At 44.0% G+C, this 24,350-nt stretch overlaps 1 protein-coding gene across 4 annotated transcripts in view; it reads left to right on the top strand.

Annotated features, from left to right (window-relative positions):
• Nucleotides 1–1,582: 1,582 nt before the first annotated feature.
• L3MBTL1 (L3MBTL histone methyl-lysine binding protein 1) overlaps nucleotides 1,583–24,350 on the top strand; it is a 51,480-nt gene continuing 28,712 nt past the window's right edge. Inside the window, exons 1-11 of one of the 4 annotated variants that reach the window (XM_083147745.1) lie at nucleotides 1,583–1,729; nucleotides 2,342–2,480; nucleotides 3,177–3,253; nucleotides 8,914–9,016; nucleotides 10,927–11,050; nucleotides 11,140–11,260; nucleotides 11,671–11,761; nucleotides 15,420–15,511; nucleotides 16,866–16,970; nucleotides 19,085–19,220; nucleotides 22,053–22,144. In XM_083147745.1, the coding sequence (XP_083003871.1) occupies nucleotides 2,378–2,480; nucleotides 3,177–3,253; nucleotides 8,914–9,016; nucleotides 10,927–11,050; nucleotides 11,140–11,260; nucleotides 11,671–11,761; nucleotides 15,420–15,511; nucleotides 16,866–16,970; nucleotides 19,085–19,220; nucleotides 22,053–22,144 (1,044 nt within the window). In that variant the 5' untranslated portion in view covers nucleotides 1,583–1,729; nucleotides 2,342–2,377. Of the gene's footprint in view, nucleotides 1,781–2,341; nucleotides 2,481–3,146; nucleotides 3,254–8,913; nucleotides 9,017–10,926; nucleotides 11,051–11,139; nucleotides 11,261–11,670; nucleotides 11,762–15,419; nucleotides 15,512–16,865; nucleotides 16,971–19,084; nucleotides 19,221–22,052; nucleotides 22,145–24,350 lie in introns of all 4 variants that reach the window. The other 3 variants (XM_083147744.1, XM_083147742.1, XM_083147743.1) reach the window with 3 other exon arrangements.

Here is a 24,350-nt window from a genome sequence, read left to right as displayed (position 1 = left end):
GTATCTATGGAGAAAGCCTAGGGTAATCCACCTACACATTTTAAACTGTTTAACTAAATAGAAACTCATTGTACATCCAGTCAGCGCTGCTTCACTCATATACATTTATTTAACTCTTACTAGCACTTACCAGCTGCTGTTGGTAGCGCACCACACAATATTTTACTGGACACATAGGGCCTGATTCAGACCTGTTCACTAGGCAGCGTATATTTGCTGCCTAATGAGCAGGTAAACTCTGCCCCATCAAATGCATGCCCCCCGGTGAACGAATCCCTGCACTAGCATACGAGTGCATGGAGAAAAAAATAATTCGATAGTCACTCACCATCGAATGATTTTACCACCCTTCATGGATAATAGTGAGTCTATACTTACTTTTATTCTGGATGGAAGTGGCCGAAATGAGGATGGGTGCTGGAGTCATGTAATGCTAGCCACCCACCCCAAGCAGGCAGCGACACGGCTGCATTTGCAGGGGTACGGCTAGCATTTCTATGGGTGCGCCCATAAAACTCTGGGTGGTTCCCTTGCATCGGGCCCCTGTCCGCCAATCCTGGAGCGAACACCCCAGCGAATGTGAAACTCGCCAAAGGCATGCTCAAACTCCAACAAATCGGCAGAGGTAGCGAATTCGGCCCACACCGAGCGGATCTGAATCACCCCCATAGTATCATCTTTATTTGGTCCACATTTTAAGCTTATTTGTTGCCAACACGAGCACCTTTATGCTTGCAATACTAAAAATGTCTCCTGTTCATAATGCATAAGGGAAAATTACTAAATAAAAATAAACTTAAAAAATATTGCACACACCATATAACTGCTACTAAGTAATTTGTCTGGTAGGTTATAATTACAGTATCTGCTACTCATCTCACCTGAGATCTCCACTTCCTGGGGGCCGAAAGCACCATTCCTCCAGCACAGCACCACAATCATAAAGAACCACCTTGAGCATCCTTAGGTCACCACCAAAGAGCCGTCCTTCATGGTCCAAGTGGCACAGGGTACAGGGCTGACATTCACCCTGTCCACATCTAATTATCTTGCTTATGTGAAATGCCCTTAGTGTACAAAGCCTACACTTACCTTATCAATAATATACCAAAGTCTACAATCACGCAGTATAGAAAAATAGGTAAATGACCAGTGTTAAATGTATACCTCCAAACATGACCCTCTCCAGGAGGGACAAAATGCTCTGCTCCTGGGCTTCCCTGTTATTGTATGATTGCCATCACCTGTGGTGAAACATCTTTCTTGTCAATATACCTGTTAAAAAAAAGCATTGTGTCCCTCCTGGAATGGGTCATGGTGGGAGGTATGTATGGAAATGTGTAATAATTATACAAATGGAATTAGTTGTTTTTGAGTGCAGCAGCATCTAGTGACACCAGTCAGCAGCATATTCTTATACTGTGTATGAATTACTCATCACTGCAATATGTCATGGAATGATCCATTAATATGTAAAATATGAACACTTCTTTTGTTATAAATAGAACAGAATACAGTATATACTCAGTTATACATTAATCATCATCACCCTTTATTATATACTTTTTGAAGCTAGAACGCAGCTCCAGCATTCTCTCCACCCCCATGCCTGCTCTGAATGCTGCCTCTGTGCTGTCTGCATGATCCCTCTGTGTAGCACACAATAGTGTAGCACAGGCGCAGGAGAACCCTGCAGACTGCAGTTGCAACAGCACTGTTCTTAAATTAGGTAAGATTCACTGGCATTAACCTAAACGCTGCCACATGGAAAACATGACAGGTTGGTGACCATTGAAAGCTTTTCATTTATTTATCTCCTTTCTCTAACAATGGATTCTGCTCTTACAAAATTCCTCTGCCAGTGTGGAGTGTTATTCTATTGCCTGGTGTATATGTACAGTACAGGCGAGATTGCTGAAATAGAACATTCCTCCATGTTAAAGCTTTTTTTGTACGGAAGGAGGTTATATAATGCTATGTATTGCTGCAGTGCAGTCCCGGTCTCCTCCATTTCACACGGTAGTTCTTTGCATACAGTATGTATTCATTATGTTCTGACAATTTCTCCTCCAACCTCTGTCCCCTTTCATGCTTGTCCTTTTCTACTATGTCAAAACACCCTCCTAGTGCAGTCCAGCCCTTGTGTGTGTGTGTGTGTGTGTGTGTGTATATATACATATATATATATATATATATATATATATATATATACACACAGCATGTCTCTGCTCTCCCTTATTATTGCTCATACCATTTTATTTTTACATTTCTATCAAACAGCCTTCCCATCCCTTCATCGCTCCCGTCTATATACTGTATAATCTTCTTTCTGTCCATACAGGCACTAGTTCCTTTTTACCGGGGCCAGTGAGATGTTATGGACGAGTTTGCAGCCAAGGAGAAAGGTAAAGATAGTGATACACCCTCAGCGCAGGTGAATCAGGACACAGCTACACATTCACCACCTCCCGCTGACACAGGTAAAACACATCATTGCAAATGCAGACATTTCAGACCTACAATATTCCGAAATATATTTTTCTCTCTGGGAGACTGCATTTACCTGGGCATGTCTAAAAGAAAAATATTGTGCACATATATAATTGAAAACAGTAGTTCCCAGAGTCAGCCCTCAAGGACCTCCAACAGTTTACGTTGCCAGGCCACCCTACAAGTGCACCGGTGTACTAATTTCTCACCCCTTTCACACTGCACCTGTAACCCAGGTTATTGTCGAGTTGGTGATGTGATGACCTGGGTTGAGGTGCGTTGTAAAAGCGCCAAAGTTTATAACCCGGGTCACCCAACCCAGCAACTTGACCCAGGTTATAAGAAGGGTTAAACCTGGATCACTCTATGTATAATTCGACCTGGGTTTAATCTGAAAGTGCTGGACCCGAGATCGAGATCCCGACCAGACATTGTGATGTGAAAGGGGTAACTGGCACATTTTTAAAAGATCCACAGGTGGAGCTAATTATATCAATTGTGATACTGGAGTACCACTGATCTAAAAGGATATTGGTAAAAATACTAACTAATATTTATTTACTACCAAACAGAAAATACAGTGTATAGTTTAGGAATAGAATAGCAGAAATGTTTTTCTATTTACCTTTTAAAAAATGTTGTTTTCTTCTCAACAGTTGTCAAGTTGCACTTACTTGCCTCCTCAGACATGCAACGCCCCCTTATGGAGGAGCAGCGAGACAGGAGGGGACTGGAACCAATCACAGCCACTGTAAATCCACAGGTTAGACAAAAGTACACGCTATTATCAGAGCATCAATTTATTCATATGCACTAGTATGTTACAGTATGGTTCTAATAACAAAGTTGACTTCTAGGTAGGTGGAAACAAATCAATGGCAGGGCTGCTGTTACTCTGAAGAAATGTGTGTGTCCATTTTTTGTGTAGCCATAGAAATCTGTTCTAATGACATCCTGCTTACCCTTCAACAACCCAGAATATCTCTCCCCTCTCTGTTAAGCCAGATGGATCACCATGGTTCCCTTTCTGGTTAAAAATTAACGTTACCAAATCTGATGTATACAATATCACCTAGCAATTTCATTAGTGTCAGAAGACAAAATGAGTGTACATTAGGATCTATATTACACATTCCTTTTCAAGGGAAATTCACTGATTTGTTTGCCAAAAGTATAGTTTCTAAACTCTTCTAACCCCCCCCCCCCCCCCCTTTCATATCCTCCCCAGAAAAGACCACTTTTCTGAGCTTTCTGCTCAACAGTCGTTAACTAACTTTATATTGCACAGAAGATCCATCAGGCTTAGAGCTGGTCCACCTTAACAAATCTACACACCATAGTTGGAAAGGGTTCCCTGATCTATGTATTACTACTGGGCCTCACACATCAATCAAATAATAGCTTCCTTTTCACCTCTGTGAGCTCTCGCCTGGATCGATATTGAGTCTGCATATCTACAGGCCTCATTTATTTCCTGTCTTTGGGGTCAAAATACAGCACTTTCACTGTACTTGCCCTCACAAAATCCACACACTACTCTCGCTTCAATCTACTCCTCTAGCTACAGTATATCCTGTTGTGACATAATCCTGACTTCACACCATGACTTTAGAATGCTCTATTCGGACATTGAAGTGCAGTATACATTTTGCTGGTGATTTGTTACCCGCAGGATGATTTTCTGAGCTGCATGAAAAGTACCTTGATTTCTCCCTCAAAGGCTATGAATATTTTCAGTTCGCACAGCTCTGTCTGTTTAGTTCCCTTCTCTTTAGCAAGATCGCTCTTTAGTCCATCCACTTAGATGGTACTTTTGATCCTGAGAATAGGCATTAAAGGGAATGGGAAAGGGCATTCCCTTTAATGCCTATTCTCAGGATCAAAAGTACCATCTAAGTGAATGGACTAAAGAGCAGCGATCTCCCCCTCCTCACTTTACTTACCATATCCTGGCTCCTGCTCCCCAATCTCCTCTTCTGCTGTGCTGCAGCCCAGAGATCCTAGAGTGCAGGCTTCTTCAACTCAGGATGCCAGCAGCCAATTAAAATGCAGCATCGGCTGGTTAGCCAATCAGAGCTCCTGTACTGGCAGCCACTCTGATTTGCTGTTGGTGCAGCATTTAGTGGCAGGCATCCTGGGTTGAGTAAGCCTGCATTCCGGGACCTGCTTTGTTCAGCGCACTGAGCGCAGCGCAGCTGAGGCAGGCGGGGTGTTTGCGGTGGGCATAATGAGCTGTCCAGGCCCTTCCAGAGGCCAGGGCCCGGGACAGCTGTTCCCAAAGCACCCTCCATATTGGCGGCCCTGGCTTCCACCTCTATCTCACCATGGTCAAGGTCCAAAAAATTCCTTTCTCTGGTACACATTCAGGGCACTCATTTCAGTACTGCTCCCATACCTTGTAAAGAATAGACAAATAAATGTAGTTACACTCCAGGCATTGCAACAGGATTTATCTATTTGCCCAGTAAATGTTTTGCTTTATTTCCAACTCAGAATCAAACCCTTTGTCTACTCTATGTCCCACCCTTCCCATTACATTTCCCTGCTGAATTCTACCCCCCATGGTCAACCCCACCTTGCTAACTTAGTTAGGTACTTGTTTCCTAGCACGGCGCCCGTCGGGTTCATCACATGCCTTAAGTTTAAGGTACTTAAGGCATGCGATCTACGCGATCGACCCGATTTTCTGTCAATCACCAGTTTATTTGCCGGTAAAAGAGAAAATCGCGTTGACCGCGTCCATCGCTGCCCATTATAATGGCCCGCAATGTGATCAATGCGATTTTCCCATAGAGAATAATGTTAAATGATTTTTAAAGTTAAAATCGCGTTGATCGTGTCGGTCGTGGGCCATTATAATGGCCCGCGATGCGATCGACGCGATCAACGCGATTTTACATAGGGAACAATGGAAAATGGGCCAATATGGCAAATTTCTCATTGTATATGGTTATAAAGTATGGTTAATGCCACCTCACTATTGACGCCAACCTGAAGCGTGGCGAGCGCAGCGAGCCTGCGTGGGGCGGCAGTATGCGTCCTCCGACCTTTTCATACCGCCACTATCCACGTCGGTGTGGAGTTGTTTTATACCGAGCCTGAAGCTTGGCGAGCGCAGCGGGGCTCGCTGCGCTCCCCACGCTTTGGGCCCGTTAACAATGGAGGGCCATTTCACCCATCAGGGGGGGTTTGCTATTAAAATGGGGGGTTTTGGGGCTTTTTACATTGAAATCAATGTAAAAATCACGTTGATCGTGTCGATCGCATCGCATGCGATTTGGTTGGCATGCTATGCGATCGACGCAATTTTTCCGACCCGATCAATACAATCAAAATGGGCGCTGTGCTAGGAAAACAAGTACCCTTATTTATTACCATACTCAAAGATGCCTGACAACCATACACCAACTCCCTTTCCACTTTGATTTCTCACTTAGATTATTGCGATTAGATGAACAGCTTATTTGTTGCCTGATCTGTTTGTAATCTATATGTTTTCAATCTATATGTTTCAATAAAAAATTGTTTTTACTAAAAGAGCCTGTTTTAGCATAATGTCATTTATGTGACCTTTATCCAGAACACATTCATACTGTTTGTACATTATATAGAGCCTAATGTCTTCCATTTCCTTCATTCCATTTCCCCTTCTCTATAACACACCACTAGCCCTCACTAGTAAATCTTCTAGGTAATATAGAAGCCTTTGCAGGATCCAGGGCATGCTTACACACTGCATGTAGTTATGAACACACTTTACAAAAAAGCACAATAAACATTTACATGCTTTCAGTAAGCATATGTTCGCACAGTGGAGATCATTTTTGTAGCTAAAATGGAACTTTGGTCTCTTTCTCCTCACCTTGATTTGTGCAAGTTGGCTTAGACCTCTGCTGAGGAGTATGAGCTTATAGTGCAAGATTGCAACATTTCCCAAAAAAGAAGAGGCCTACAGCCATTTACACTCAAAAAATGGACTCCAGGTTTGCTCCAATATAAAGTGAGTGGTCGTGTCTTGTTCTATACTGGGACCCATTTTGCAGTATTGCAGTAGTGACGTGCATTTCCTGTCAGCCTCCATACAATCTATTAAAAGGTTCCATACACACAGATAATTACCACATGTAATAAGTGCAATCCTGATGTCACATTCTCACCTCACAGGGCACCTCTCTCTAGAAAATCCTCTGCCTCTTGGCCTGCATAGGCGGAGTGGGGGTGGTGGGGGGGGGGGTTCAAATTACCGCTAATGAAAGAAGGTCATAGACTTGGGCTTTTTTGAAAAAAAATCTATATTTTTTATTGAGTTTATTTGCATAATAATAACACACCTCCTGCACATCAGCAAACATGGTAAGAAGCCTGTCAGTAGAGGCACATATAGCCTGCAGGATTTGATGGATAGAGGTCTCCATAATTATGGAAGTAATATTTGCAGTCAGAGTTCCAGATGTGGAGGAGAGCAGGCTGGCTGCTGTAGAGAAAATTGGGGTGGCCAGACGTACAAAGGAGGTCGGCAGCAGTAACACAAGTAGCTAAAAGCACGCTGAGCAGTAACCAGATGGAGAGCAGGAGGTAAGTATGGTTATAGTCACTGATATGCCATTCACACTAGGCTGAACTGTAGTGTGAGAAGGACCACAAAATGGCTAAGACCGCACCCAGGGCACCGGAGCAGAGCAGCTACGAATCCAGGTAGTAGCCGGGGAAGGATCAGCCAGCAGTCACAGAGGCCACTACCGGACACCGGGGAGATGACCACAGGAGCTCCAGAGGAAGAGCAGGACTAGGCAACCACTGGACACCGCTAATTAGGGCAGTCAGCGGAGCCAGGAACACCACGCCAGCAGACATGCACCAGACTGTAAGTAGGCACACGCCAGGGAGAGAAAGTTCCACAATAGACTAGGGTCTCTTTCCCTCCTCGAACTTTAAACAGGATCAAGGAAGGAGAGCTGGCAAACAAGTCCCGCTGCTAGTTACTCCAGGCCACCCATAGACTTGGGCTTTAACGTCCGCTATTCAATTCCAGAACCTTTTTTACCCCAGCTCTATGTTAACTCCCATTAACATAAAGTGTGTTAACACATATAATACTTTAAAAATTCACAGATTTGTGTGTAAACAGGATCGCAGTACCCGCTAATCCCTTAGTTATCTGCTATTTTTGTTTTTTGTCATATGAAAAAAAAAAAACTGATAAAGTCTGCCAGTGGGCTCACTTCGGAGCTATCTGATTAACCCCAGGGGATCAAATAACCCAGTGTTGGCCTGGGCATGAATGGCCCAGCAGGGAATTCATTGATAGGGGCAAAGAGGGGGTGTGGATTTGCATGCGACTTGCATACGATGCGATTTAGCACACACCCACTATCCACGTCAGCCCAAAGCGTGGCAAGCGGATGCGGTACTTGTCGTCCCGACCTGTTCATACCCCCACTATCCACGTCGGCATGGAATCGATATTATAAAGTATGAGCGCCATGAGCCAACGAGCCCGAAGCATGGCGAGCGGATGCGGAAAATGAGCCCTGAAGCATGGCGAGGGGATTTGGAATAAACGTCAAGTAATACACGTGAAGTAATCCGCAACCCCTCACGTGGCTCGTTTTATGCGTCCCCTCGCCTCACTGTGCTCGCCGCACTTTATGAAATCAACTTCACGCCGACGTGGATAGTGGGGGTATGAACAGGTCGGGAGGACACGTACCGCGTCTGCTCGCCACGCTTCGGGCTGACGTAGATAGTGGGGGTGTACTAAATGCATTGTATGCAAATCGCATGCGATTTGCATATGATGCAATCCACGGGCAGTGCCGCCGTGAAACTACACAAGTACCCAATAATTATTCTTAAATGGGCATGTAACCCCATTCAGATAGTTCTCGGTTCCATCAGTATCAGGAAGACTCTTCTCATATTCTTATGGAAGTAATGGAAAAATGGAGTAGAATTTCATAGTGTACACCTATATACATACTGTACATGGGTAGATTATGGGGATATTCAATCCCAGATCCCGACTGTCGGCACGTTCTGACAGTCGGGACCCTGGCCCATTTTAGTTTTGCTCATCTGTTATTTCCCAGGCCGGATTCAATGTCCCGCCTACCGGTCAGTGAAAAGAGGGTGTGTCCGCAGAATCATCCGTGGGTTGACACGATACAAACACGATCCCAACTGCTTTTAAAGTCGGCTCCAATCTTCCGAGTTGCCGCTTCAATGCTATTGGGAAAGATAGTATTAAATAGCTGCCCGCCGCTATTTCCCCCACCGGAAATAGCGGCAGGGATTGAATACCCCCCCTTAGTATTCTGTACAACTACTTGTCAGACACAAGATGCACATGCTTCTTCCCACCCCAAATAAGTATGCACAGCGCTGTACAGGCAACTGCTGATTTTGAGATCTGTTCTCTTTTAGTTCCGTTTTAGCCAGCTGGATCCTCAAGAGGAACTCACAAGACCTCCCAAATCAGAAAACCTCAAGCAAACCATAGTAATAAACAGCCAGACCCTCTCACAAGGTGACTTATTATGTAACTGCAGAGTCAGCATTAATACATATTTCTGTAATGTGCAGGTCTTCACTGCGGGTGCGCTCAGAGACTTGCATAATCTCCGAGGCCTTTGCACGGGGTGGGCATACAAGAGGTGGGTAGGGGCGCTCACATGCGCTAGGTGCACCCAGGAAAGTGCTGGGCATCCCCATGCGAATGGTGGTGGCTACCTGGCTTCCGTGGGCGGGCAGCTGATGTCACCGGATGTCAGCTGCTCACCCTGTTCACGAAATCTAAGGCATCAGGTATGACCTAGATTAGCGAGGGTTTCTGAAATAATTTGATGGTCGGCAGCCATCAAATGATTTCAGGAACCGACCAAGGCTGTGAAGGGATGTCTATGCATAACATCCATTCGCAGCACTGCGGGGAAAACGGCAAACAGCAGGAGACTGGTGTTCGGCCGAACGTCGGGTGGCGCTACAAGGCTCACAAAGGAGTGAACTAATACTGCTTTACGATCCAGCCAGTATGAGGGCCTATGTTCTCATTGTAATATTATGTTATCTGTGTTTGATCATTCTGCACATACCTGCATACTGGCTATATACTGTATATAATTATACAAATAATACATTTATGCATGTAAGTGTAGGCCTCATGATCAGTATAGAAGCATCACTGCCAACCAAATCACTGGCAGATTTGCAGAAATAAAGCCCTGCCAGGAAAGCAGAAGGCAATCACTCTCTTGGTACATGCATAGGGGGTGATTCAGGTTGGTTTGCAAAAGCAAACTCCTTCTTTAATGGACAAAACCATGTGCACTGCAGGTGGGGCTTATGTAACTTCTGCAGAGAGTTCAAATAATGACTAAAAATTTGGAAACAATTCGGCAGCGCTGGACAATATGCTAGACTCTTTAGTGTAGAACAGAAAATATCCGCATCACAGTCCTGTAGTCAAAAATGTATATACAGTCTCTTTATTTATAAAAAAAAAAAAACAAGGGAAAAAGGGATTTCTTCATGAATAAAATCACATTACACATAACAGTCTAAAAAATGTATTAAAAAAAAAAGTTAATATTCCTTATGGGGAAAATTCTTAAGAGTAGCTCACCAGATCGTTGGATACAAATAATGCCCGATGTACATCAATTCAGTGCTTGGGACCTTTGTAGCAGGAAAACCTCAAGGTGGCTACTTCAGGGCTGAGGTGCCCCTGGGTCGGTACTTCAGGATGGGGAACCGCACTGCCACTGCGGTTAATCCACTCTTTCCTTCAGACTCCCCTGTCGTAAAATATGTCTTTGACTGGGTACTTCAGGGTGGCGAACCTCACTGCTACTGTGGTTAAATCACCTTACCCTTACTACTTCCCCAAAAGGAGCTGCTGTGTACGTGTATCACCGGCCGGAGGACCGCACTGCCACTGCGGCTATTCCTCCTTCAGATGTTCTCCATAGTTGCCCCGGCTGTCTCCAATATTTAAAAGAGTGTCCAGCTTTCGATGAAATGTGGCCAGAAAACACTCCTCCGCCTCCACTGCCTGAGCTTGCAGTTTAAGCTGGCACAAGGCTCCAAAGATTGAAGTAGGGGCCGTGTGATATGGTCAAACACCGGGTATAATTGTCTCTGATCTCGTGTTTTCTCCTAGTTCTCCCCTTAACGAGCAGTATCCTCCAGCTGCTCACTGGCGGATACCACTGGAGGATACTGCTCGTGTGCAGAGAATTACATTTGCAGTGTAAGAATAAAGCAGCCAGTATTTGCTCTGCACAGAAATAAAATAACTCACCCACATGTAACTCTCTCTGCACATGTTACATCAGCCCCACCTGCTGTGCACATGGTTTTGTCCATTAAAAAAGGAGTTTGCTTTTGCAAACCAACCTGAATCTCCCCCATAGTGTGATACTTCTTTTTGTGTTACAGGTCTTGAAGGAAGTGAAAGCCTCCCATCTGATACCACGATGTGTCTCTGTGATACCTGTGGCTGCCAGCATGTGGCTGGGGGAAAATGTGAGACATGTGGTGAAATCTGTCAGTTTAAAGAGAGGTGAGATTGAGACCTGCAGGTTACAATAATGGGGGAGAATGGGGAGTGGGTCAGTGTCACCCTCTCCCTGGTTTCTGGGGTGTCCACAGCAGGTCCCTGGTCCTGGAGCCATCTCAAGGGTTTGGGGTAGGCAACGAGACTCCAAAACCCGTCAAGAAACGGAGACCAAAAGAGTATCAGAGCCCAGCAGATTCAGAGGCCGAAATAATGGTGAGGACAGAGGCATCACTGCACTCATTGTGGAGTTGCTGTGAGTGAAGAATGCTGCAGAATACTGTGCATGGACGTGGAGTGTGTCTGGGTGCAGAACTGTATGATGTGTAATAATGTCCTGTGTTGCAGAATTATATTGTGACGTCTGGTGGATCTAATGATGTACAATGGAGTAACATTAAAAGACATATTGCTGAATAGAAAAACAGTTCCCTGTCTACAGTGCGGTTATGATTGTTACAATGTACTATAGTTGTATGGTGAATACTATGAGACTATGAGCAGGTCCTAGTGATGCATGATGTCATAGCAGTGTGACAGAAAATGGCTGCTGTCTGGAATCCTGCGTACAATGTTCTTGCTGAATGATGTTGTCAGATCTGTATGTGCAAGATATTTCTGTTCAGGAAAAGCAGAAAGAACAGAGGATCCCAGATATCGAGGAAACACACATGAGGAGCCCAGGACTGGATTTGTGGAGACAAAGGGACACACAGAGTAATTTATTTTCCTTTACTTATCCCTCACTATGGGGGTTATTTAGGTTCTCTCTTTCTGACAAATTCCTTTTTAGATGGACAAAGCCATGTGCACTGCAGGTGGGGCAGGTTTTACTTGTGCAGAGGGAGTTAGATTTGGGTGGGGTTTTACTTCAAAGTGAGATCTATAGTGCAGTGTAAAAATAAAGCAGTCCGTATTTTCCCTGCACAGAAACAAAATAACTCCCCCAAATCTCCCCTGCCGTTGCACATGGTTTTGTCCATGTAAGAAGGAATTTGTCAGAAAGAGTGAACCAAAATAACCCCCAATGTCCCCAACATTATTATAATACAGGTAATCAACACCTTGGGACAGATGCATTACACCTTAAAAAAAGATCATCCAGCCAATCAGCTTCTAAATGCCATTTTGCACAGTCTATAACATGACAGTTAGGAGCTGATTGGCTGGACATTTATCACTCTTTATCACCCTTGCATTTATCTCTTTTTTAAAGGTGCCCATACACGTTACAATTATTGTATCCAATATTGGATACAATATCTCATCTCATCGCATCTCGGTTTTGCGATAAGATGAGATTAGATGAGATTTAGTACAAAAAGTATGTGCTGCACATACTTTTTGTACTAGATCTTATCTTATCGCAAAACCGAGATGCGATGAGATGCGATATTGTATCCAATATTGGATACAATAATTGTAACGTGTATGGGCACCTTTAGACTTGGCTAGGTAAATAACTCCAAGCAGGTGCCCATAGACGGTCCGTTCCCGGACCGTCCGTTTTGTACTATGCGATGCGCGCTCCCGCGCATCACATAGTACGGTACAAAAAGTATGTGCTGCACATACTTTTTGTACTAGCTAAACTTCGCATCGGATCGCATTGCATGCACACCGCATGCACTAGGCATGCGATCCGATGCGAAGCGTGCTAATTAAGAACCAAACGGATCCATTTAACGGACCGTGTATGGGCCCTTGTGATTCCCTGTAAGCTATTTATTTTATCTTATACAAATAGGTTCCTTCTAATCAAAATAAAATAGTATACAAGCAAATATTGTATACAAGCAAATATTGATAGAACATGAAAGCTACAGCAAAGGAGTAATATTATTTTAGGGAAAAATGGCACCCTAACTCAGCAGTATATTCTCATTATGAAGAACACATCAAAACAAGATGTATTGCCCTAACTACAGTAAATCAGGAGAGGCTTCTTGCTAAGTAGTTACACATTAGATTATTAAAGGGGTGTACTCACGGGACTCAGGGCCTTATTCTAGTTCACTCTTTCTGACAAAATCCTTCTTAGATGGACAAAACCATGTGCACTGCAGGGGGGCAGATGTAAAATGTGCAGAGAGAATTAGATTTGGGTGAGTTATTTTGTTTCTGTGCAGGGTAAATACTGGCTGGTTTATTTTTACACTGCAATATAGAGCTCACTTTGAAGTAAAACCCCACCCAAATCTGCCCCACCTGCAGTGCACATGGTTTTGTCCATCTAAGAAGGATTTTGGCAGAAAGAGTGAACTAGAATAAGGCCCTCAGTCCTGGCGAATTGGACAGAGCCCCGTGTGTAACCACGATGTAGTTACAGTAGCTGTCAGAGATCAGATGGCTAACTACATCTTGCCTTCCCCAGCCGCAGTCAAGTACACAGTGTAGGCGGCGTCTAGAGAAAATTTTCTTGCCTGCACAGTTGGACGGGCAATATCAATGCTGCGGGACCGCACATTTCTATTGCCCACTTAAACACACGGGGCGATATTGGTAAACCTTGTCGGCGATTTTGTGAAAATCGTCTGGGAAAAATTGCCATGTGTGTACACAACTTCAGCTTAAAAAACATGCAGAATCTCCTACACAAACTAATTATGGAAATCACAGTCCCCATTATTCTTAAAGGGTACAGTGTTCTGTGCCAATTTGCCAGATTCTCAAAGCTTCACCATGATAACTAACACCTTACAAAGAGGTTGTTATTTGTTCTAAACCTATGGGTCAAGCATCACCAAAAAGCGATCTTCTAGTTCCTAGTGACAGATAATTTATTTATTTATTAATTAACAGTTTCTTATATAGCGCAGCATATTCCGTTGCGCTTTACATAGGTAATCACCCTTGTTCTTAAGGTGCCCATACACAGAGCGATGAACTCCGTACTTTTAGTACTAAATTGCATTGTATCTAGTACAAAAAGCATACAATGCTACAGCAGCATACTTTTTGTACTAGATACAATGCGATCTAGTACAAAAAGTACGGTCTGCATAGACTTCCTATGCTGTGCGATGGGATGTGAGCGTGCATCACACACAGTGCTTAAAGTGGTCCTGGAAAGGTGCGCCAAGAAGCTCTTAGACAGCCGGGTTCCCTAGCTGTCTTCTTTAGCAATGCACTGCAGGCAAGGACAGACAGCGGCAAAGTGAGCAGACGGAGGTGGAACCGTTCCGCCTCCAAAATAAAACTAACGCCCCTGCTCCCCTGGGGCCGCTGCTTCTGACTTCGGCTATGTGCGGGAGTTCGGGGCTGCCTGGGTCGGGCATGAATGTCCGTGGAGGCACCACTGGCACACATCTGCTCATCAGTGGCATGCCTGAAAATTTTCTGGGAGAGCCCGCTAATGCAGCGCAGCTCAGCCTGGAAAATTTCCAGGCATACCTCCGAGGCGGTTAATGTCAGATAACGGCGCAGCCTAATTGACCACATACGCAGTGTCAGATATCTGCACAGCCTAGTGGCCCACATGTGTAGTGTCAGTCATCTGCATATTATCTGTGCAAACTAGTGGCTCATATGTGCATTAATGTGATAGTAATCACTATCACTTTACTGAAGACCAGGGTGGATTAAACCATTGCTGGGCCCAGTACATCCAAGACAGGTGGCGCACACTCCCTCCATATGCACGCCTCCAGCCCTAGCCCAAACCATGAGACCAGAATCCCCCCTGTCCCCCAACACCACCTTACAGGGGAGAGTAGACTCCAGGCCTTTGGGGTTGGCAGACCTACTGTCTGCTGTCCAGCCTGCAGCACCTCTGTCTCCCTCCTCTCTGAGCTGTCCCCTCTCGGGCAGCATGGCTGATTTATGCAATCTCAAGCCTCTGATGCTGGCAACAGCAGAGCGGAGGCTGGAGATTACATGAATGAGTCATCTTGCAGCACCTCAGCAGGGGCAGAGCAGCTCCACCCAGGGGGTCTTTTAAGACCGTGGGCCCACTGGGTGGGGGAACCCCAACCTAAGTCTTCTGTTCTGCTGAAGACTTTGTTGGGGCAGGCTATTATCAGGGCTACTATCTTGGCAATAGATTTTTGATAAATATGGATTGAAACTCATTTTTTTTCTGTCACGATATGTGGCGATAGAAAAGGGCCAGGGCCTCAGAGCCACTAATGATAAATATACCCCATATAAACTATTTACTCATTACTAAATCTATTTAGGTCATGCCTGGCTTATGTCCCATCCTATGCTATGCCTTTATTTCCCTCTAATTTTAGTGCTTCATCTGCTAAATTCATAGATATGTGTTTCTGTCCCTGTGTAGAACCCATCCCATCTTTTTATGCTTCTATCACATGTTTGTCCCTATGACGTGATTGTGGACAGTGATATTGTTTCCTATTTTCTCTACTTACAGTTTCTGGAGATGAGCTGGGAGATTCATGGTCTTGGTCCGCCTACCTGGAGGAACAGAAATGCATTGCTGCTCCAACTAATCTCTTTTGGGAGGTGAGTATGGCACTGGAAAAAATGCATGTTAAAATGTTAATTTCATGCTAATTTAATTAATATACAACATGCAATAAAAACGTACAATTTTTTAAAGTATTCAACTAAGTCAAATGAACCAATGCCTAAATATCAGTGTTATTACTCACAGTGCTTCTAATAGATTACTAAACAGTAACCGCTGATCTAAGCTTGACCCTAACAAGCTGTAAAACCACACCCATGAAGGGTAAGTGGCTGAAATACAGGTTAGGATCTGGTTTTCACAGAGACTGAAAACAGGACATGCAGGAGAGGCTGCTTTATTAATCTATTTTTTTTACATATTTTTGGACTATCAACCGGCACCCACCGCCCAGGGGTTCCAGGCTTCAGCCCTGGCCAGTGAAGGCCTTGGGGGAGGACCACTTTATTGGGTCCCAGCCAGGGTGTTAATGCTCCCTGGCTGTTGCATTACACTGCTGGCAGTTGGAGCCCGGTACTAGTTATAAAAAAAATATGGGGGAGTCTTTTTGTCCCCCATATTTTGATAACCAGGACCAGTCCAAGAGCCTGGTGTTCTTTACTGAAATACGGGGGAACCCCAGATCTTTTCTTCCCCTGAATGTCTGGAACCAGGACAGCTCAAAGAGTCCGGGGCTGGGTATACTCATGGGGGTAGACCCCATGTCGTTTTTTTTTTCTTTCTGATTTTTAAACATTGAAGCATCGCATGGATCTCACTGATCAAATATGGATGGAAATGTGTCTCATTTTCCATTCATATTTTTTAGCTGAATTTGCAGCGGGATTCAGCCTTATGAAAGTTTGTAAATTAGCCAGCCACTACAGAACTCTATGGCCATATTCTATCGATGGTCTACTCATTCATACAGCTGAATTACGCTGATCTTGGCGCTTGTAGAAATGGCAGCTTGGCTGATTGTAGATTAGGTGACCTGCGGTTCCCAGCTGTGATTAAGAGTGAATGAATTCATTTGTACCCATTTGATCTTTTTACATTTCCCTAAGAGATGAGTGGTGTGCCTTCAATACACCCATTTGAATATGGCATATTAAATTCTGAGCAATTTTGGATCGTAATGTTCAGCGGTAAATTCAGTAAGCCAAAATTGCTAATTTTATTGCTCATCCCTATGAGTTTCCCACGCTGTTCTGAGAGCGCCGTCATTGCTCTGAATTGCCCTGAAGAGATGTAAGATGTCTTCATTAAACTTAAATGTCTAGGTAGAGACGTAGGCTACCTTCAGTAAAAACAGAGCTTACGCTTCACATAACCATAACTATGTAAGTATTACACTCTGTTGTATGTTTACTTGTGACTAATGAGCTGTTTGGTTTGTATGGTTTGCAGTGGCAACTGGGAACACAGCACAAGAATGGTTTCAAGGTGGGAATGAAACTAGAGGGAACAGATCCCCAGCATCCATCAATGTATTTTATTCTTACTGTGGCGGAGGTGAGCTGTCCAGAAGAAATTGCTAGCAACTAAAGTAAAAAATTGACCTATGACCAGTGGTGTACACACTGCACCAATTTTTTATTCCTTACCCATCTGGAGCCCTGATGGTGGCAGCTCTGCAGAAATTCCTAAAAAAATGGCTTCTGCATCATTTTTATGAGATATGCGCAATAGAGTCTGAGTCCTCTAGCGCTCAGACACTACAGCGATGTATGGTGCTGCTGTCGGCAGCGAGGAGGGGGCATGGAAGCAGGAGGCTGCACACAGGCCTCTTCCTTTTTTGAAAAACACCCCTGCCTATGACTAGAGGTATGGTCACTTTAGGATACACTACCTTACAAAGTGAAGTAAAGGCATGGTCTGTCCCACCACTGAGTGAAATAAGGGCAATGGCTATAATTAGTTACATGATTAAGTATTAATAGAAGTTGTACAGTGGATACAAGAAAGGTGTATACAGCGTCAATATCCATGGTTTCCCATATACATCCCTGTCATTTTCCCGTTTTATGTGATTAACATTTAATAATACAATCATCACAATAAGAGGGCTGATATGCTAATCCCCTACCTTTAAAAATGATATTACATTATAATTAAATTATATTATATTACATCTTGTACCAAGGAGAATTACTGAGTATAAGACAATACCTCATTCTGTTAGAGGGTACAATGATGCTTTATGATTAGTGGGGAATTTTAATCATAGACATTTTTACAGTTGGGTGATGTAAGGTACTATCTTTCTTACTGTTGTGTGATATAAGGTACTGTCCCACTAACTGTTGGGTAATACAAGGTACTGTCCCTTTCAATTTTGGAGGATATTAGATACTATTCCTGTAACTATTTAACTATTAACTATTAACTAACTATTAATATAAGGTACTGACCCTATCCCTGTTGGGTGATGTAAGGTACTGTCCCTCTCACTGTTGGGTGATGTAAGGTACTGTCCCTCTCACTGTTGCATGATGTAAGGTACTGTCCCTCTCACTGTTGGGTAATGTATGGTACTGTCCCTCTCGCTGTTGGGGGATGTAAGGCACTGTCCCTCTTGCTTTTGGATGATGTAAGGTACTGTCCCTCTTGCTTTTGGGTGATGTAAAGTACTGACCCTCTCGCTGTTGGGTGATGTAAGGTACTGTCCCTATCACTGTTGGGTGATGTAAGGTACTGTCCCTCTCGCTGTTGGGTGATGTAAGGTACTGTCCCTCTCACTGTTGAGTGATGTAAGGTACTGTCCCTATTGCTTTTGGGTGATGTAAAGTACTGACCCTCTTGCTTTTGGGTGATGTAAGGTACTGATGCTCTTACTGTTGACTGATGTAACGTACTATCCCTCTCCCTTTCGTCACTGTTTGTTGGTATAAGATTCTGGGCCAAATGCATTAAACCTTAACAAGTGATTAAGTAGAGACTGATAAAGGACCAGCCAATCAGCTCCTATCTGTCATTTCTCCAAAATAGCCTATAACATGGCAGTTAGGAGCTAATTGGCTGGTCTTTTATCACTCTCTATCACTCTACACTTTATCACTTGTTAAGTCTTAATACACTTGGCCCATTGTACCTTTCATTTTTTGTCAAAAATGGGTTTGTCATTTTGCCTAATGGGCGGCATAGGGATAATGTTCCACTTATTATATTCGGTGATCTATGACAATTGTCATCACTGGTGAATAACACGAGTACTGTTCCTCTTGACTGTGTGACCATATATTACAGAATTTCTCCTGCTGAAGGGCATAAGAATAATATCTGTGTTCAGTGGAGAGTTAATATTTGTATATCTTTTGTTATTAAATGTATTATTTCCTCTTATTTTATGGAGCCCACACACGCACCGATCCCGGCATGCGTTGTAGGCTTAACTAGCACACATAGCATCGCATCGTATGCCTTGTGCATACGATGTGCATACGATGCGATGCTATGCTAGAAAAAGCTAGGACAAAAAGTATGTGCAGCACATACTTTTTGTACTGTGCGATGGGGTGCCACGGGAGCGCGCACCCCATCGTACAGCATCGCACCGCCGACAACGGTGCGTATGTGGGCTCCTTTAGGACTTCACTGTCTATCTTTATACTTTTCTGCTCTTTAAGGTGTGTGCATTTCGAATAAGGCTCCACTTTGATGGATATTCTGACTGCCATGACTTTTGGGTGAATGCGGACTCACCTGACATACACCCTGCCGGATGGTGTGAGAGAACGACACACAAATTGCAACCTCCAAAAGGTCATAAAAGAGATTTTGAGTTTGTTATCACATTTACACTGTCTTGTATTCTGTCTTCTTTAAAGCATTATTTGAAATGCACTTTAAACAGGAATTAGTCTAATAATAATTAACCAAGCCAAACGTGAGGCCTTGAGTTCCTTTGCCTGCAGGACACACTTCCAGGAGTTCATATTTATCACTGAGAGCCCACATCACACAGATTAATCTGCCAATTCCCATTTAGATTAAAAATTTCTTTATTATAGACGTCATTTTAACCAATTTGTTCATACCATGCTGTAATGTGATACAGCATCTCAAATCCAGTGTCTTGGACAATCTAAGAAGGGAATTCAATTAACCTAGTTACATTAACACAGCAAATTGATCCCTGGGGGTAATTCAATTATTCCCGATAGCTGGCACTATCAGAGATTTTGTTTCACCTGTCTTGAATAAGTAGAAACAAAACATGCGATAAATGACTTTTTTTTTGCAGACATGGGCCTTTATACAGATCTGATTGCAGCACAAATTTGTTTGGAAAATGGGCAAAACCATGTGCACTGCAGGTGGGGCAGATGTAACATGTGCAGAGAGTTAGATTTGGGTGAGTTATTTTGTTTCTGTGCAGGGTAAATAATGGCTGCATAATTTAGATTTCAGTTTCAGCACACCCCACCCAAATGTAACTCTCTTTGCACAGGTTACATCTGCCCCACCTGCAGTGCACATGGTTTTGCCCATTTTCCAAACAAATTTGTACTGCGATCAGATCTGAATAAAGGCAATGATCTAGAAAACACAGGGATCCGGGATAGGTTTCTTGATCCCTTAGTTTACGGAAAATACCGCATCAATTTTAATACAAAAACTTAATTGAACTGCCCGCCAAAAAAAGGACAAAAAATAAAATAAACATTTTTACCATAAGTTGGGTACACAAAATGATCTGTCCTATCTTGCTGTTTGGTCAACCATTTGCTCCCAGACATCAGAAAAAGTCAAACACATGCATTGTACAATGTTTCTAATTATTTCACTTGGAATTTTATGAGACCTGGGAAAACATGCACTATTAAGGTGTATACACACTAGATGAGATTTTAAATTATATGCAGGATAATGACCAGTCATAATGAGATTTTCGTAAAGGGTATAAGCCCTATATTGGTAACAATGCGCCCTCCTGCAGGTGGTGGTTAGCGATGTTCCTCTGTACATGCAGCTCAATCTGAGGATATTGTCAATGACCGGATGTGGTACTCGTGGATGTGGCGGCTGAAGATACCTTTTGTGAAACTGCTCAGTGTGTACGCAATATGAGCCTGATTCAGACCTGATTGCTGATCTGCAAATTTACAGATGACTGCGAGTAGTAAGCCACTGACCAGACTGAAATAAAACCCGCCCTATGCAAATCTATGAGTGAATTGCATCAATATCGCTAACTGGTATATTGTCACACATCCATACGCAATTCACCAACCATCATTATTTTTCCACTCTGTGACAGAGACATGCTGATCAAGGCTGCCGATGACATCACACAAACTCCCTTAAACCACCTGGGAACTCCTGCGTATTTTCTGACAGTCTGACACTCCCAGAAAAACAGCAAGTTCCCTCCCCTATCAATCCTATTGCAAAGGGAATGCGATTAGATCCAGTCGCTATTTTTGATACTGTTTTAGCTCACTCATGCGCACTACGATCCGTCCACATGTGCAGACATTCAGTAATCAATAGTATTGTGAATTTGCACATCGGCGATCAACTCTGAATCAGGCCCAATATATTTTGTCAGAGAGTTCATGGGAAATAATGAGCAACATCGTATCATTTGCAGTGTTGTCTAGTGTATACCCAGTTTTAGGGGCCCCATACATTAGTTTGACTTGTCCTAAGGACAAGTCGGACCTGATTTCCCCCTGCAGCTCCCCGGGAGGGGGACACACAATTAGGCACTTGATGTGCCAAGTTTTGCATATGATAAATCCCATGCGATTTATCATATGCAACTCCTGGGGAGTTGCAAGGTGGAGGGAGCAGGGGGGCGACAGACATCAAGGGGGCGGGCTGGGGACACTGTGAGGCGGCTGGTGGGGGACGTTGCTAGTAGGGCAGAGGCAGGGGACACTGCGGGGGGACACAGAGGTGGCAGTAATGGAGAGCTGGGCAGGGGGAGCCGGAGCAGGGAACTGTCAGTGCTGAAAAAAAAAGGCCATACAATGAATGGGCAGCCTGTGATTGGCTGAGCGCTCTGAGAGTGCTCAGCCAATCACAGGCTGCTTTTTTTCCCAGCACTGACAGCTCCGGGCTCACCCTGGCGGCTCTCTGTTACTGCCGCCTCTGTGTTCCCTGCAGCGTCCCCTGCCCTCTGCCTCTGCCCTAGTAGCAGCATCCCCCGCCCGCCATGTCCGCCGCCCCCCTGCTCCCTCCACCTGCCCGGAGCACTGATACTGCCTCCCTGCTCCAGCTCCCTCACCGGCGTGCGCCGCCTCTGTGTCCCCCGCCAGCCACCTAACCTCTTCATCTTTCAGGTTTCTGCTGAACCCCCAGACTATGGGAATTAACAATGTGGTATTCAACCATTAGAAGGGATTAGGGTTCCTATGTATGAAATGTTATTTGTGGGACTTGTATTTTAGTACATTTGGGTGAATCTCAATTTCTTATTGGTACAAATAGTGACAATAAGAAATTATAATGATAATTAAGAACTAATAACTGATAATTACTAAATATGCCCCTAGGAATGCAGGAGATTCTTAATTGTTTTCATTAACCATCCCACTCTTTATTACTTACACCTGCATGTTTCGCATGCTTTATGATTTCTGTGTGCAGGTTATAAGGATGAAGATTTTAGTTGGACCAATTACCTGAGATTAACAAAGGCTCACGTGGCTCCAAAACATCTATTTATGACCCCAAAAATTGTGAGTGTCCATTCTACTGTTTACTGGTTATGGCCTACCATTTGTATTATGGAGATTCAGAAACATAACAGAGATTATTTACTTTAGGGCAAGCATGTCCAAACTAAGGCCCTCCAGCTGTTGTGAAACTACAAGTCCCATCATGCCTTGCCACAGTTTTGCTATTAGAGAATGCTAAAACTATTGCAAGGCATGCTGGGATGTGTAGTTTCACAACAGCTGGAGGGCCATAGTTTGGACATGCCTGCTTTAGGGTCTATGGACTGAGCATTGGATAGAGATAAAATGGATGGGGGAAAAGTACCAGACAACCAGCTCCTAACTGGCATGTTACAGCTTGGGTTAAAAAAAGTGTGTTTTCTCATTGTACACTTTATTTTACTCCACATAAATAGACACATAAGTTCAAAAAATCTGAGTTGTCTGCTCCAGACCATTTTTGCTGGTTTTGGTTCTACTTGGTTCTACTTCATTGTTGGGTTTTGGATTTGGTTTTGCCATAACTGCCTCATTTTTTGGGGATTTAAGATCTGTATTTTTTTTTTGTTTAAAAAAAAAGCTAAAAACATAACATAAATAACATTCAGTAAAGCCGGGTATACACATTGTGCCACAGAAGAGCCCCTAATACACATTATATCATTGTAGATTCCTTCCTCATCCTCATCATTCATCCTTCCCTTCCCCGCACTGCACCAGCACACACACAGGGCTGCCGAGAGGTACGCCGTGCCCCGGATAACATTTTTGGGGCATAGCCTAACTGCAGGAAGCATGTCCACGTCCCCCTATTACGCCACGCCCAAAATGTTTAGAGGGGATGAAAAAAACACTCTAAAGTAGAGGGAGGGGGGTGTTATTGTCCCCCCCCAACAGCAGCAGCAGCACACACCTACAGCATGTGCTGTGCTGACAGCATGCTCAGCATGAGCTCTCACGCTGTCAGTGAGACGCTCATGCTGAGCCTGCTGTCAGAACAACACATGCTGTAGGTGTGTGCTGCTGCTGCTGTCCGGGCGGAACGGAGGGGGAAGGGGGGTCAGACCATAACACAAAAATGTTTACTGTATGTTTTACATATGTTATGTACAGTAGTTGTCACTTGTTCTATGTGATAAGGAAAACTGCATTATTTCCCAGTTTATGGAATAACAGTGTCTGACAGTCCACATTACAGTAACATCTAACAGCACTCTTACCCGTATTCTCTCTGTCTGGACTCTCTCATGTGGGTCTGTGGCACTTCCACTGCTTGGTGGGTCTGGGTGCAAGGGTGAAGCCTCACATCCCAGTTGCGGGGCTCCCGCCAGCTCCAGGGACTGGATACCTTTGGTAATGGCCTCCCTGAGTAAACCTATGGTCATATGGATTGTCAGTGGGATCTGAGATGCTTGAGACATGTTTTTTGCACTTGGAATAGCAGATGTAAGCTGAAACATGCCCCAAAAATGGTCATGAGTCCGTGACACATGTACGTTTTTACTGCTACTCCTCGCTACCTCCACCAAATAGTCCCTGACTGTCACTCAGTTTGTGAAAAAATTCTCATTGCGAGCAGCATCATAGTCAGTCAATAATCATTTGGCTCTGTAAATACCAGCACTGTATACACCTCTGAATCAGGGCATAGGGCGGAGAGAGCACTTTGCTTATTGCTGTGTGCAGGTCGACATTATATATTCAATCAATAAAAACTAAAATGAACACTTTAATTAGTGGTGATTTGGTTCTCTTATGCTGTGTTAAATAAGTGATCTATAATTGTGTTCGACAGCTTCCAAGACAAAGAGACACTTTCACTGTTTCATATTTCCCTATCTTTTTCTATGACAAGACATCTTCCTATATATGTGATTTAAAAAAAATTAAGTTGATAAAAGAAACTACACCCTGATTACCTCCCGGTTCTGCATATTGCTCCACACAGTAAAAAAGAACAATACTGATACACACTCTGGAGGTTATTCTGATCGGAGCGGCCAAACGTGCGTACGTTCACAATTACCGCACGCTAGCCGTACGCGGCCGTTAGGGTTAAGTCCACCCACAAATCAGCCGCTTACGTACGGCCAGAAATACCGTAGAAGGGGAGTGCCGTACAAATGAGCGTACGGCAACGTACGCGGACGGGCCAGCCCTTGCACTCCGACAACAGGCGTACAACTGAGCGTACGGCGCCGTCTACGGCCGTCTTTCCTCCGTCTCC

The sequence above is a fragment of the Crinia signifera genome, chromosome 6, assembly GCF_055691185.1.
Source record: "Crinia signifera chromosome 6, ASM5569118v1, whole genome shotgun sequence".
Taxonomy (NCBI): Eukaryota; Metazoa; Chordata; class Amphibia; order Anura; family Myobatrachidae; genus Crinia; species Crinia signifera.
The sequence above is the reverse complement of the archived record's forward strand: the minus strand, read 5'-3'. Positions and strand labels throughout refer to the sequence as shown.